Genomic DNA, 15,743 nt, shown 5'->3' with positions numbered 1-15,743 from the left:
TGCCACCTACCCCCCCGTGCCGCCTAGCCTGGTGTTAGCACGGAGCGGATGACCGTCTGCCAGTGGTTATAACCGCTCTTCTAATAGGAGTGGAAGTGCTTTCGGAGGAAGGATCCCTGTCTGACCTGGGGGTCTGGGTGACAGCACGAGTACCCCTGACACGAGCAAAGTGCAGGGCTGTGACTTGGTACCACGTTGGCCGAGCTGGCAGAGTCTGTCTTAGTTCAAACTCCTGCTGGCTGCTGTAGTCGTAAGGGGAGCACCCAAGGGAAGGGTGATCTCAGGGGATAAGAACTGGAAAGGAAGTCTGAGGTCACTGAATCCAGATGAAAAACTGGAGACCCGGAGAAGGGAGACTCAGAGGCACCGCAGCAGAGCCTGCATAGCAGGTTCCAGAGGACCGACCCTAATTTCTTCCGCTGGCAGCTGCTGAAAATGAAATTTGTTAGGTTTTTGTCTTGAGGGACTGTGTTTGCTGTGCTGGTGTCCTGCCTTCCGTACTTTCCACCTGATTCCGTTTTGTTCTCTGCCATCTCTGGCCTCTGCCTTTCTCATCTGTCTCCTTCACTGGGGCAGAGACTCTTGTGTGTTGTTTAATGTCGATCTGTATTCTCACCCCTGCGAGACATTCCTCAGTCTTTGGTCACATTGCAAAAGGATCCTTTCCTTGCTTTTTTCAAAGTCTGTAATAGACTTCATTTTCCTTGTGATCTTGATTTGCCGTATCACTCCATTCTCTTTTCATTCTTCTTGCCTTAAAGCACACTTGAGGCTTTTGACCCTCACTAGTGGGAGAGTCAGTTTCAGCGCCTGGTCCCATCGTGTTGGGACAGTCCGGCTGCGGGGCGGGCCGTGTGCACAGGGACTTACACTAGCATTTGCCCTCAAGCTAGGCCTCAGGCCAGAGCAAGAGCTTGGAGGGGAGACGGTGACCCTGTTGTCTGTCCTGTTTCTCTTCACCCCTCGTATCTACCCCTCCCTTTTTACAAAATATGCACCTCCATTTATGAATGCCAGTGGACAGATAGCTGTGGTTATCATTCTTGTGATTTGCCTAAACCTAGTAAGTCCTCAGATGTTTGTTGATTGATTGAATTGACTGCCTGGGACATTCTTCGTTTATACGCTGATGCTACTGCAAGATAAAAGGCCGGGACTGAATTCTGAGGCTGGACTTCAGATGCCAGCATGTTACGCACGCAGTTGCTTCGTTCCACCCTCCCACTGCCTTTATTTTGTCCTGTGATTGAGGTTTCCTTTTCCGTCTTTTCTTCCCTTTCCGGTAACTTGTGAGGATGGCCGCTTAGTGACTATTTAAGTGCCAGAGTGATGGCTTCTTTTTCTTCATCTGAATGATAATTAGAAACAAACTGAAATTTCCCTGGACTTTTGGAGGGACACAGCCATGAGACAGTTAGAACTCCAGCTCTGGCTGAAGACCCGTGTTATCTGCTAGAGGAAGTTTTCAGGGAGAGAGAGAGAGCACCTGGGAGTCTAGAGACCTGGAATTTTAGGCAAGCACCGCCTCTCAGTCCCTGCCTGGCCGTGGCTCGTCAAACCATGCTTCATGTAGCCCGTTCCCTAACTCAAATGTAGCAGCAGAGGTGACCTCTCAGGTCCTCCTCTGCGTAAAGTAGTGCCTCAGGTTCAAGTGAACATCCTCTAGGGACCCTGCCAGTTTTTAGCAGCGGGGTGGAGGACAAGCAGAGTGAGAGGCTGATCAGTGACCGAACTGTCCCGAATACAGAGGAGCAGTGGCCTCGGAGAAAAGGTTGGTGAGTGGGGAATCGCAGGAGCCCGGGTTTGAATCCCAGCTCTGCCACGTCCTGGCTCTGAGACCTCGGACAGAAGAGCTGACCTCTCTAAACTCCGGTTTTCTCATCTGTAAAATAGAAATAACACTTCCCTCTTGGGGTTGTTATAACACTAAGCATAAAGTATATAAAGCACCTTGCTGAATTTGGAGGAACCGTGGCCCCTGCTTGGTGCTCCTAGCTTCCTTTGCAGTTCTTGTCAACTTTTAAGCTAGTCGGGCAGTCCTTTTCCTGAGGGCATCCCCCTTGCCATCTGTCCCAGAAGGAGTGCCCCTGCCAGACCAAAGTTGGCACCGTCATCTACGTCATTTGAGGGGAAGCTGGAGTAGACGTTTTGCTGATGGAGACCGAGTAAGCTGCTGGGCGCGAGGGGGGGCAGCTTGCGCGCGGCCGGTGGGAAACTTGGCCTGCTTCCCACCAGATTATCTGTTATCAGCATCGAAGAGGGTGTGAAATTGATTAGCACCGACGGAGAGTAATTGCTGCAGCCACTCTGCCCCGGCATTCACCGAGCTTCTGTGTGCCACGGGCACCGGGGCCCCTGCCATTCCCTGACAGACCTCTGTCTCCTTGATGCCAAGGCCGTTTTGCTGGGCACTGGCAAACATTCCAAGGCCATTAGTGCCCAGCAGCCTCGGCGCTGCACAGAGAGACAGGGCAGGGTGGGGGGCGAAGGATGCATGCGTGAGCAGCGCTCTCTGCCAGCACTCCGGCTCCATCCTGGCAGATGCAGCCGCCTCGCAGGTGGACGGTGACTCGGAACAAAACGACCTCCTTTTCACCTCTCCCGCATGCAGTCTTCTCTCTTAAGTCATGAGCAATTTGCTGCCTCACCCCACCCCATCTCCATTAAACTTGGATGTCCTACACCCGTTGGGAACTCAGCAAATATTTGTTGACTCGAATTGAATGCTTATTTCTCAGGCATTTGATGACATTGACCGTTAGATCAGTAATGAATAAATATCTCACACACTTTGCCAAGTCTGCAACAAAAGAGACCTTAGATAACAGGGTCAGGTATTGACCCCGATACTGGGGGTCAGGTATTGACAATTTTAGTGTCTCAGAGCCCCCTTCTTCACTGCAAACTTCAGACTTCCTTGGGCACAGTGCAAATGGCCGTGGTTTGCAATTAACCCAGATTCACTGGAGAGAATCCAATTGTTGGGCAAATACTTCTCAGACGCCTGCTCTGTGCGAAGCACTGGGCTAGCTGCCGGCAGGGGTGAGAGTCAGAGATGCCGGTGGAAGAAGGGGCCCCAGGGGCGGCGCTGCTGGCGAGGGCCGGAGGCCCCCGGGGAGCGGGGAGCAGTCGGTTGCGCCTAGGGGCACCCTCAGCCGTTCCGCGCATGAGGCAAGACTTGAGCCGCACTTGAAAAGATGGGAGACGTGTCAGGCATATCCAACTAAAGAGGAACAGGAGCAGCGGAGGGGCAGCGGGAAGCCAGTGGGGGGTGAGTGGTAAGTTAAACCACAGGAGCCCAGGATGAGAAGGGGGAGCATGGGCTTTAGAGCCCGACTTCTTTCTTGTTTCTGACTGGACAAACAGCTTAAGTTCCCTGCCTTATTTTCTTCCTTGGTGCTGTTTTCTTGTCAAGGTGTGTGTCCCAACCTGTGTACTTAGGGGAATTACAAAAGGAGGGATCTGGCGAAAGCTGAAAGCTGATTCACAGGGTTTGGTACATAGCCGGTGGCCAGACAATCTTCCGTTGTCTCTTTAAGGCCTGTTTGCATCCCCATCGCCCCTACGTGCACTCACATTTTCCGACTCTCCTAGCGCGGCGAGATTTTGCGTGATCGGGGTGCTCCCCATTTTGTTAAGGTCCTCTCCTGCCACTGTGCACTCCTTCCTGCCCCACAGCCTTTGCATTTGCTTCTCCCCTCCGTCCTGGCTCTTCTCGCGTGGTGCTTCCCTCCACCTTCAGGTCGCAGCCTGGATGTTACCTCCTCAGACAGGTTTTCAGTGATCACCGTATGTAAGCAGCATCCCCATCCCCGGTGCCTCTTCGCAGCCTGTCATAAGTTATTTGTTTACTGTGTCTCTGGTGTTGTAGTCTCTCTCGTTCAGCATATTCTCAGGACTTACATAGTGACCGACATGCAGTAAACGAAGGACCGTTGCTCCTGAGATGCAATTAACATTTGTCCTTGGGTATGAAGGAAAATTGAGGGTCCTAGGTTTCTTCTACATTATTCCGTAACTCTCATTTTCTTTTTCTTGACTCTCATTCTTCACCCTAATTTTTCTTTGCTCTATAATTAGCCCCATCATCCTGGGTGGTTCAGTCAGTTGAGTGTCCGACTTTGGCTCAAGCTATGACCTCACGGTTCGTGAGTTCGAGCCTCATGTCAGGCTTTCTGGTGCCAGCCCAGAGCCCACTTGAGATGATCTGTCCCCCTCTCTCGCTGCCCCTCCCCTATTTGGATGCTCGCTTGCTTTCTCTCTCCCTCCCTCTCTCTCTCTCTCTCTCTGTCTCTCTCTCAAAAATACATAAACGGTTATAATTGGTCCCATCATCAAACTTATCTGAGGACATCCGTGTAGATTCTGTGGCCTACTGTGGCAGAGTTCAACGAGGTAAAATCCTCCTACTTAAGAGTCTACGGGACAACCTGGTAATTCCACACAAATTCAGTTCGAATCGCATTCCTGCAGTGATTTGTGACTGTCAAAGACTTCCACGTCGGGCACAGTGGCACGCTGCTTCCATGTTTTGTTCTGCGACTGTTTGATTCCAGGGCCACAGTGTATCTGGACTTGCCCTCGGGGCTCCTGGTTACAAGATTTGACCTGAACTTTTAAAGGGCATGCAGTTCTTAGACTCTTCTGGTGAGCAGCAGTTCTCCATGATCTGTAAATATTCAGGATGCTTGTCTCAGCAGATTTCACCTGACTCCCCCAACAACACAAAGCCCAGAAAATACCGAGATCCCTGGTGTTGGAAAGTTGTCTTGACTTCTCGTTGGTTCCTTCTGGCTTCTGTTGGTTAAATGTACAGAGACGCCTGGCTCCTGACTGTCAGAAGTGAGACATAATTATATAGGTACTGGCAGGGATTTTAAAAGAGGGAGGAGAGCCTTGGAGAGAGGTTTCCCTTTTTTAGTTCCTGGGAAAATTATACTCAGCAGGTTTATTCAATAAAGTGTTCTCACCACATACTTTGCACTGTAATGACTTACAAATTGCATGCTAATTTTGCCACAGTTAAATCATTCTAGGCTTTATCCTGGAAAGAGAAAGATGGACTCCTTGTAATGAAACAGTATCCACAGGACTTGATGTCTGAAACAGACTTGGGCTATTTCTTTAGCATTTGAAACTCATTTAAGGTTTTGTACAGAAGTGGGTAGAGCACAGGAATGCATGCGTGGGGTACGTGGTCCTAGAGCACTGGGTAAGGATATAGACAGGATAAGTCGGAGACCGCCGTTGATTCTTATGCTAACTGTGCTGCAAGCTTCCGGGACATCCTTAAAAAAGGAGAATCTTGCTAAGAGTTCCTCTCGGCTGTTGTTTAAACCAGTTCCCAAAACTTTCTCCATGAATGTTCGGTCCATGAATTTGCCAGAACACAGCCGACGGTAGAAGCCCGTGATGGTGGGGGAGGCTGTGTCCTGGTGCTTTTTCCTGTCCCTTAGACACCCACAGACTTAGCCATATGCCTGCTCATCCTCTGTGGCCCCCTGCCTGCCCCCTTCCCAATCAGTCCGCCTTTCTCCCTAACCCCGGAAAGGAAGTCAGAGGGGCTCAGTTCTGTTTCTGTGCCCCTGCCACTTGCCTCGCGGTGTGGGCTTGCGCACTCTGGCTTTTCTCATCTTCCCTCACCCCCGGTTTCAGTGGGTTTGTGGGCTCCCCCCTGCCATCCTCACAGGCTTGATGCGGGCCTGGTAAGATCAGAGCCATGCGCTGGTGACTCCCCAAGTGTCTGCAGACTCTCACAGCCACTCGCACAGGACATCACCTGTAGGCTTTGTGGCTCAGTGAGTCCAGAGCCCAGTCTGTGGCCCTAACCGTGTATCATCCTCCCCCCCCGCCCCCCACCGTGCCGGGGCCACTCACCAGTTTAACCAGGTCGAAACCTGGGCATCATCCTCTTCCTCCTTTCTCTCCTCCTCCTCCCACCGCGCATCCATCTGGTATAGTTTTACCTCCACCCTCTGTCCAGGCTCTTCGTGCTCCCCTGTCCTCACCACCGCTACTCACACTCGGACAGCCAGCATCTTTTCCTCCCGTGTTAGTGCCGCACCCTCCTCACCAACCAGTCTCCCTGCAGAGGTCCGTCCTCTCCGATTCATTCCCTGCACAGTAACCAGAGATTTTCCTAAAATTACAGCACATTACAGCACTCCTCCACCCAGACCCAGGACACACTGGCTCTGCATTACCTGCAGGCTGTGCTCTAAACTCCTCCCGGGCCCTGCCTGCCGCCCAGCTGCAGCCCTCCCTCACTGCCCTTCCCTTTGGGACGTGCAAACGCCGTTCTGTACCGCTTGCGCCTGCGTAACCTTTGCTTCCTCCAGCCTTCTGCTGTTTGCCCAGAATTCCTCTCCATGCCCTCTTCCTCACACCCCTTCCCTGCAACGGGCTTATTCCTCCGTATCCTTAAGAGCTTTGGCAGAAAAGCCAGTCCGTAAATGCAGGTTGAATGTGTCCTGTGTGCCAAGCATGCTGCTCAGAGTTGCTGAGCAGGTTCCTGCAGAAAGCCTCCCCTGCCCTCCTGGCCCCACCGGGGCCCCCAGGGCCCTCCGGGCCCCCTGTGCACTCCAGCCTGCACCACACAGACCCACATCTGGCTTCTGCTTCAGTTTCCTCATCAGGAAAAGGAGGGGAATAATCATACGTATCTTGAAGGGTTGCAGGGAAGATGAAATAAACTAATACGTATAAATCACTTAGAATAGTTTCTGGCACGAGGAAGTACTCCGTAAGTGGTAGCTGTTATTGTAAGTGGTTTTTTTTGGCCTGTATACTCGTCACTGTCTCCCTCTAAAGTTAAGTCTTCACAAGCAGGGGCCCATCTTACTTTCTCAGCACGCCCAACAGGATTGTTCTTCTCTGGCCTTGTGTTCTTGTATCTGCTATCAGGGAAGCTCTCGGTTCTCTCAAGGCTGGCTTAAATGTTGTCAAAATTCAAATGAGCGATCATGACTTTTGTTTTGCTTTTTTAGTACATTTAGAAATTGAAGGCACACCAGTCATGGAGGCATCATGGTAATGTGGAAGGAACATGAATCCTGAGGTCATATGGCCCAAGGTTAAATCTCAGCTTAGCCACAAGTGAACTCTGTGTTTTGGGAAATGACTTGCCCTATGCATGTTTTAAGTTTCATGGCACTTTTACCAGAGGGTCATTTTGAAGATTAACGAGATTGTTTGTAGAAACCAGTCCTATGCTTATATGCTGGGCTGGCCTAACACGTTGTCTGTTTCTCCTGTGTGGGCAAAGCTCTGGCCTGAGATCCTTGGATTCTTGTCAGAGCTGGTGTCAGTTAGTTATGTGTTCTCAAAAAAAAAAAAAAAAAAAAAATCCCTTCTATTAATTCTCCAGCCTCGGTTTCCCTGGCTAAAAATGACTGGCAATGTCTAGGTTCCTCCTCTAACAGCCTGCCCTTTTTTAGAAGCTCTTAGAAGGGGGTTTTATTTGCCGCTGTTTGTGCACAACCCCCCTCCCCCCACCACACGTCTCCACTTACCTGTCTCTCCCATGGCTTAAACTCTCCCCCTTGCTTTTTAAGAAAAAAAGAAATGGGACTTTTCTAAATGGTGGGGCAGTTCTTGCCCACGACTACAGACAGTAACTGTGACCCGTCGGGGCTCTGAGTCACGTCCCCTCTTATTAAGGCAAGAGGGATTCTTATTGGCTTCGTAGCAGCTTCTTTTATGACTGTCTCCTTCCATCAGTGAGGGGCAGCTCGCTGCCTGTCAGGGGCAGATTAGAAATGGCATCCACATGCTCATTTGGAGGCTTGCGACTTGCCTGCTGAGAGAGAGAGAGAGGCGCGCGGAAAGGTGGTGATTTGGTAGTGCTCCTGACGACAGATTACCATTTAAAGTGAGGATGTGGCTGGGGGAGGGGAGGGACAACGCGCAGGCCTGCAGAAACGACACCTTGACACCACACGTACCACCTCCTTGTGTATCTTTGGAGACGAATCTGTTTATTTTAGCAGCCCCCAAACAGGCTGATGCTGCTGCGAATTGCAATCTGTTCTACTTAATGCGCCATTCACTGAATTACCATCTAAGTTTTTATTCTAGCCCTCTCTCGTGGAATGAACCACACAAAACCTTTCAGAGTGTCTTTTTTTTCCCCCCAACTCCCCCAGACTGCATGTGGAATTTGCCGGCCAACTATAAATTCTTCCTGCCCCCCTGCCCCTGTCCTCTTTTTTAAAAAAATTTCTTCAATTTACAAGGAAAAGACAGGCCCAGGAAACCAGATCACCTTATATTTAATGCTGCTGGTTTGCATTAGTCCCTAGATAAGGCATCAAGAAAAAAAAAAAAAAATCCTATCTATTTGTTCGTATGCTGATACTGGAAAAGGTCTATAAAACAAAGACTTTTTCCTTCTTTGAGCTGTGAAAGTAATCACAGGCTTGGAGCCAAACTTCCGTGGGTTTTATCCTGTCTCCAACTCCTACTCAGCCATGAGCTTTGTGGCCTTAGGAGATCTATCACTTCCTTAAGCCTCTGTTTCCCGTCTGAAAGGTGGACATAGTCAAAGTTCCTGCCTCCTGGGATGCTTGCTTGTGAGGAAAAGATAAGAAATCCATTGAGTGCTTAGCCCGGTGCCTCGCACAGTGAGGCCTCTGGAAATATTGCTATTGTCGTTACCCGTTTGTTGCCTCCCGTCTCCATCACCAGAGGGATGAGACAAATAGAAAAAGGTCTTGGATGAGGAAATCACCTTCCACCAGAGTCTTTAACCGAAACTCAGTGACAGTCATTTGACATCTGTCTCCGTTTTTCCATCTGTGAAATCTGAAAATGCTATTTGAAATGTGCGTGCCCAACACAGGGCACAAACAGCAAGTGAGGTTAATGAAGATACCCTGCTTTCAAAGGTAAAAAGCGCTTATGTGGATGTTGAGTTGTCATTGCTTCACAAAGAAGACAGTCACCTTCTCTCTCCTCAGAGGTGAGAGTTGAATGAATGAATTTGTGAAAGACTTCCTTTAAATTTTAACTCTCCTGCCTCATTTCAGATACAGTTTAAAGTACCGATAGATTTGCACTCTGACAAATTTTTTTTGAGACAGAGACAGTGCGCGCAGGGGAGGGACAGAGAAAGAGGGGGAGAGAGAGAGAGAGAGAGAGAATGAATCCTAAACAGGCTCCACAATGTAGGTGGGGAACCCAACGCGGGACTCGAACTCATAGATCAAACCACGAATGACCTGGGCCAAAATCAAGAGTCAGATGCTTCACTGATTCAGCCACCCAGGTGCCCCTGAAAATTTTTAAAGTAAGATATGTTTACTGAAGGAAGTTAGTGGGTTTTGGGGATTTCTCTTTAATCCCTATTAGTCATATTGCCATTTGAAGAGCACTCGATTTGCATGTCCAGATTGTTTTAGGATGGCCTATCTAATGGAACAGCAGATCCGGGGCTTGTCTCTTTGTTGCAGGGAAGTTTAATTTATTGTGAGAGGATCAGCTGATCGTCAGTGCCTACCATTGTGTCCGTCAAGGTGACAGTTCATGTCTCCTGCTTGAGGCGTTTCTGACCGTGGCTGTTCTGTCTGGGAGCACGTTAGTAGCTTCAGTCTGTCCGTATATATACCCAGATACAAGCAGAAATCCATCACATCTGGTTGTGGAGGTGGCTCGCTGCTAGATTTGCCACACGTTATCTAAGCTAAAAGGAACCTTCTAGAGCACCAGATGAGGGCAGCCAGAAGAAGGCCCGCTGCCTCTCCCCGTCCAGCAGTCAGCACAGACATAGATAACTGATCTCAGTGCTCTTGCCCCACAAGCTCCAGTTGGCCTCACAGCCCTTTTCCATGTAGTACTTGAGAGCCATTGCAGTGAGCTAGAGGGGACGCTCTGAAGAAAACCTGTTTCCCTCCCTGATCCAGTGCAGGCTTCTTGTTTCCAGGCAAAGATACTGAGACACGAAAAGTAAGATGACTTGTGTAAGGACGCTGGTAAGGTAGTGTTAGTGGGATCCGATCTTTTTTGTATAGTGCTCTGTCCTGCTTTGGCCAAGGAACGTGTTTGTAGAATTTATACATCACAATTCAGAGAAGTCCCAGTGTCTAATTAAGTGCTTCTTATAATGTCAGAGTGTCTCTTAAAAGGGAAAGAAGGCAAGAGAGCTTGGGTATCTTTTTTTAGAATGAGGTATTTGTGGCCTGTTGTACCCATGTACTAAGTTTAGCACCCATGTGCTAAGGACTCGGAGCTGCAGGTTTAATCTCTGCAGGGGCCAGCTAGCTGCACCCTCTTCTTTATCTGCTTGGCTTTGAAGCATGTCTTACTGGTCATTTGGGCGTAAGTCATTCCCTCCCTACCGCCAGGCAGTGAAGCAAGTGTGCTACTTGTGTGGCCACGAGTACATACCCATCAGAGTGTTCTAAATCAGACTCCTTCAGTTCTTCCAGAACCTTCTGTGAGGGAAATAACAGGGTGGAGAGAAGCTCGTGATGATGGCTTTTTTCATTCCTCGAATGTTTATATTACTTTCACATTCCTTCGGAGACTGAATCCTAGCCAAACGCTCACGAGCTGTGTCACACGGGCAGCCGTTTTAGAGTCTCAGACACCCTGAGAGTCGTTCAGAGGTTAGTTCTACGTCCTTATCTCCGCATCAGTTTTTTTATCTTGTGTTTTGGAATCCCAGAAAAGGAGCCAGAAATTCAGTCATCCGTTGATAATTAAGGTGATCTATGATCCTACTTCTGAAGACAGACCAAAACTTAAGAAGATGTTCCTAAAAGAACTGTAGCCACACTTTCTTAGTTTCCATCAGAATGATACATAATCATCCTCCTCCCTTTATTTCCCTTTAAACACAGAGTACACATTTGTGTTCAACTTCCCTGAATCCATTCAGCAGTAAATATTCCTGCCACAGAGTTGTAACAGGCTAGATAAGGTGCTATCCTGACAGCAGTCACCTTCTCTGCTGGCTGGTTTCTATGATGCTTCTAAAACTGTCAGGGCAGAGACTTCGTCTTAGAAGCCAATCTCTGTTTCATCTTTGTGCATGTTCAACGCAGCGATGGCGATGCCTTTCTTGGAGATGAGCTAAAGTCGTATCTCAGATCTACATTTGAAATTTTCACTTTCAAATCATCTGGCCGTATATCTAAAAGTAGAATGTTGAATTGAACGTTGTCAGAGTCTTGAAGTTCTAAGGAAAGAGGAAAAAATGGGGTTTGGCATTGCTCTCTTGGGTCCGTCCTTTCTGGATGACAGTATTTAGAGACACGGGAAGGTACAGTATGTACCTGCCTTAACCGGTTAAAAGAAGATCAGATTGTGGGGAAGAGTATGAAAAAGGAGAAAGCACTAGGGCTCTTCAGACCTAAATGAAGAAACCTCATTTTGCTGAGTTCCATTCTTGAGCCTTTCTACCACTCTTACCTAGCATCTTCCTTTGTTCTCTCTGACAACTCAGAAATCTGTACCCACACAAACATGGTCGTATGAAAAGAACACCTACTTGGGTCTGAATCCCGGTTCTGCCCCCCACTAGCCTTGTGAGGCTGCTCTGCCAAGTCCATTTCCTCATCTAAAATGAGGGTAGTGAGCCCTGCCTTCCGACATTTGTGAGAAGCAAAGGAATTTAAAAGCACTTAGACCTCTGTCTGACGCATAACAAGCCCTCAGTAAGCACTCGCTGCTCGCCCTAGGTGGATAGATGGTGGCTGCAGTGGTTTTTATTCAGACTGCCTCACACGATGCCTCATGTATAGCAATCAATCAAAAATAATACCATCAATACCATCAATACCAATCAAAAACCATCTGCTGATAGCTAGGATCTAATAAGCAAAAAACACACTCCCTTACTCCTTTCTAACCTTTCTTTTAGTGATATGGATACTCCACTGTTGCTCTGCCTCATGCTCGGCAGGTTGACTTTTCTAGGCCTCGATCCATGCTATTACTCAACCTGCTTAGAATATCCTTTCCAGCGTGTCAGGCACCTTCAGAATCCACCTCAAGTGGACATCTCCTTCGAAGTCTTTTGACCCCCCAGACGTGGCGTGTCCTTCTCCTGGGTTCCCAAGGCACTTGGTACAATTTGAGAGGCCCATGATAATAGTCGTTACTGCATTTTTAAAAATTAATAATTTGTTCATATTTGTCAACATCATGAAGCCGTAATCTCCTTGATTATGTAGACCGTTTTATTTATCTTCGCCACCCACCCCCAGCATGATACCTGGCCCATGAGTTGGTGTTCAGGAAATCCTGATCAGGTAGATGAATGAAATGTGTTCCACTCCCAGTTCCCATGTTTGCAAACCTCTAGAAGTTTCGTCACCTCTTCTCTCCTCTCCTCCCCTCCACCTGATCTCCTCCTCACATAGGCCGCTGATACTCTGGCTTCCCAGCCGTGTGTTCTGCTTGCCTCTCGGGGCTCTAAGCCAGCGTGTCCATCATACAGGTGTTGCACAGTCTCGTTACATTTTCCTGCACAGTGTGGCCTGCAGCCCATTGTGTCCCACCTCTCTGGCCAGCATTCAGGCCTCCCACCAGCTGGCCCTCCAAGGTCCCGGCCCTCACCACTTCCTGATGTCTCCCTATGTCCCTATCCACGAGAATCTTAGCACACACAGCTCATTAAACAGCACTGAACTTTTACCTGCATTTCTTTCGATCCTGTCTGACGGATGCTTTCTAAGAGCCTTCTGTGCCCAAAGTGCCATGCAAGGTGCTTTCTAGGATACAAAGAAGAGTTGTACCTCTTGCTTTCAAGGCGCCTACACAGGAAAGAGGCACCCATCTGAAAAACTGTTCAAGGCAGGTCACGGGAGGTGCCATAAAAGAGGTATAAATCCAAGTCTTAGGGGTTTGACGGACTGAAAAATGCTAGTATCTAGTTGGAAAACTTTTCAAGCTGGAAAAAGTTTTCAAAGATGCCAAGAAAACTTTTGAAAGGAATACCACGTTTTAGACTTTGAATATATTATGATAGTGTTTGAGCGGTGGGCAAAGTACCAACATTACAAGCAGAGATGAAGAAGCCAGAAAGTGGAGGGCAGGCCAGTCTGTGCTATGCATGCAGAGGAGAGTGGGGGGCTGGCGAGCAGAGAGCATGAACAGCGTAAGGCCTCAGATCCCCGGAAGGCCGTCATCCTTAGGCCTTCATTCTGCTGTCCCTCTCGTGAACCTTGAAACCTTACCCAGAAGTCACTTCTCCCCAGACTCCCTCCCATCTTAACCAACCCTGATAGGCACCTGCCACTTGTAATTGTTTGTAACTTGAGCGTGCAACATATGCCTTTACTTTCTGGTCATTTCCTGTGCCTCTGTGACCTCCCCAGACAGCCTACTTGTCCGTGACCAAGAAGACCAGGGCCTCCCCTTTACCTCCGTTTTTACTCTTCTTCCGCCTAATGCTTAGAATGGCATCCTTGCCACTGGGCGCTTAGCTGGGCTGGGATCTGAACGCTTGGCATTATGTTAATCATTTCTACCTCAGAGGTGATTCAGACAGGATTCCTGTCCCCAGGGAGTCCATATTCTAGTAACCGGTAATTATGTAATTATGAGCAACCTACTTAACCTCTGTGTGCCTTGGATTCTAATTTGTACAATGGGATTAATAATCCCTTCCCTGCTCTCTTTAAATTTGGTAGTAAGGACCATATATATAATAACACTTTAAACTCTACAGCATTACAGAAATGTAAAGTATTAGCAGCAAATGCTTTTTGCATGAGTGGAAGTCAGGAGTAATTTTGCTTCCTGTGCCCCCAGCTGCTGAACACTTAGGCGTTCTGGAGCAGGAAGTTATGATTATGAGTAAATGAGAAACTAAAGAGACCCTTCTATTTTTAAACTCCTTGGACATCAGTCCAGTGCTCCATGACTACCTCGTGAACATTAACACTATTACCAGATTACCGAGGAATTTGCTACTAAATGAAGCTAGGAATTAGTGGTGGTGATTTGCCAGATAGCATAGCCCTCCTTTGCCTCAGACAGAGGCCTTTAGGAGCGAGATGAAAAGTAGCCTTGTGTTGCTACAGGCCGGCCCCTTGGGCAAATAAAGGAGTGCATTATCTGCGTCTAAATAGTCTCTGAAGGATCTTGTTGGAGATTGATAACCAAGTGGTAAGTCCTTCAAGTTTGGGAGAGTGGAAAGCGGGGTCCCAAGGGCTTCTGTCAGTGACAGGAGCCTGAGTTGTCAGAGGGAACTATGGCCATAAAACTACTGACGGAATTAAGAAATGGATTGTTGTCATCAAAAGCATGTATCAAGCACCTGTCTTCTCAAGCCAGTCCGCCAGTCGCGCAGAATGAGTCCCTCGCCCAGTTCTTACTCCTGAGAGCTGACAGCCCAAAACAGAGATGTCTTTTCCCTTTCATTCACCGCGTGGATGTTTACCGAGCGGGGACGTGAAGACAGAATTCAGTCCCTGCTTTCCCAGAGTTCATGGTCCACCCTCATGAGACGGAGGGAGCTGCAGGTGGGAGTTACCAACAGAGGGAGGTGATGGTGCAAATGAGCGTGAGCGTGATGTGTGAGAAGAGGTCGTGTCAGGGAGGCGCGTGTTGAGGTGCTCTCGGGAACTCGGAGAGGAGCAGTGGCTAGCCTCGAATAATCAGGAAAGGCTTTGTGGTAGAGGGCGCGTAAGACAGTGCTGGCTTCAGAGATAGCCAGGAATCCCAGGGAAGGAAGACGGCAAAGGCCCTGAGGTGGGGAGAGGAACTCTGTGGGCAGAGGTGTTAATAATCCACCAGTTGGGGAGCTTGGGGGCGGTGGTGATGAAAATGTCCCGCAGCAATTGCGATGGTTGCACAGCTCTGAATATACTGAAAGCCAGCAGATTGTACACTTTAAATGGGCAGATTGTATGGGTTGTGCGTTGTATCTCAATAAAGCTGTTCAAAAAAGAGAAAAAAAATATCCACTGGAGAGGAATAGATTTGGGGACCGCGAATCTGCTAGGTCTGGGGTTGCCACGGGTGAGGAAAGAGACTCCTGTCACTCGTTGGGACTTGGCCTGGGGGAGTGCCCACTCGTGAGCGGAGCGGAAGGGGCGGCAGCGTTTGGCTACTGGCGCGGCGTGAGGGACGTGCACGTGAGGGGGGTGCCTGTGACATCAGTGTCACCGGGGTAGCAAGACGGAGTTGTGGAGAAAGGGCCTCTCCTCCCGAGTTTCACCTGACTGGGAAGGGAAAGAGAGTTCTGTACATCTTCTGGGGGTGATTTGCGGAGGCCGGAACCACAAAGGAAAGAATGAGTGGAAGCAGATACACAGCTGAGATTTGTGTCCCCGTCAGCTTGTTTGTTTGTTTGTTTGTTTGTAAGGCTGAATATGTGGATGAGATCATTTTGGCCTTGACTCACTGCACAGGAAATACTGGGCTTTAACCTGACCCCCTGGGCCTCCAGTCCATTAAAAATGAAGACATAAGAAGGGTACTTTAGGATATAGTGGGGGAGGAGGAGGAGACACGTCCGAGGCAGAATGGTCTTCTGTTGTTGCCGTTGCTCGTTTGTATGTTACAAGCCTGCCGTCTCTCCCTGTTCACCGTCCGGCTTTTATTCCCAAACGCTCATTCATTTCCAGGACATGGTCCGGCGTGGGGAGATCATAGACAACGACACGGAGGACGAGTTCTACCTCCGGCGCTTGGACGCGGGGCTCTTTGTCCTTCAGCACATCTGCTACATCATGGCGGAGATCTGCAACGCCAGTGTGCCCCAGGTAGGAGGGCCTGCCGTGCCCGGGCCTGGC

The 15,743-nt window shown here is 49.0% G+C and overlaps 1 protein-coding gene across 1 annotated transcript in view; it reads left to right on the top strand.

The window, feature by feature from the left end:
• The window catches only part of CTNNBL1 (catenin beta like 1), a 162,817-nt gene that overhangs the window by 136,539 nt on the left and 10,535 nt on the right, over positions 1 to 15,743 (top strand). Inside the window, exon 14 of the mRNA XM_043602403.1 lies at positions 15,576 to 15,713. Coding sequence (XP_043458338.1) covers positions 15,576 to 15,713 — 138 coding nt within the window. The remainder of the gene's footprint in view (positions 1 to 15,575; positions 15,714 to 15,743) is intronic.

Source organism: Prionailurus bengalensis, chromosome A3 (genome assembly GCF_016509475.1).
Source record: "Prionailurus bengalensis isolate Pbe53 chromosome A3, Fcat_Pben_1.1_paternal_pri, whole genome shotgun sequence".
Lineage (NCBI taxonomy): Eukaryota > Metazoa > Chordata > Mammalia > Carnivora > Felidae > Prionailurus > Prionailurus bengalensis.
The sequence above is the reverse complement of the archived record's forward strand: the minus strand, read 5'-3'. Positions and strand labels throughout refer to the sequence as shown.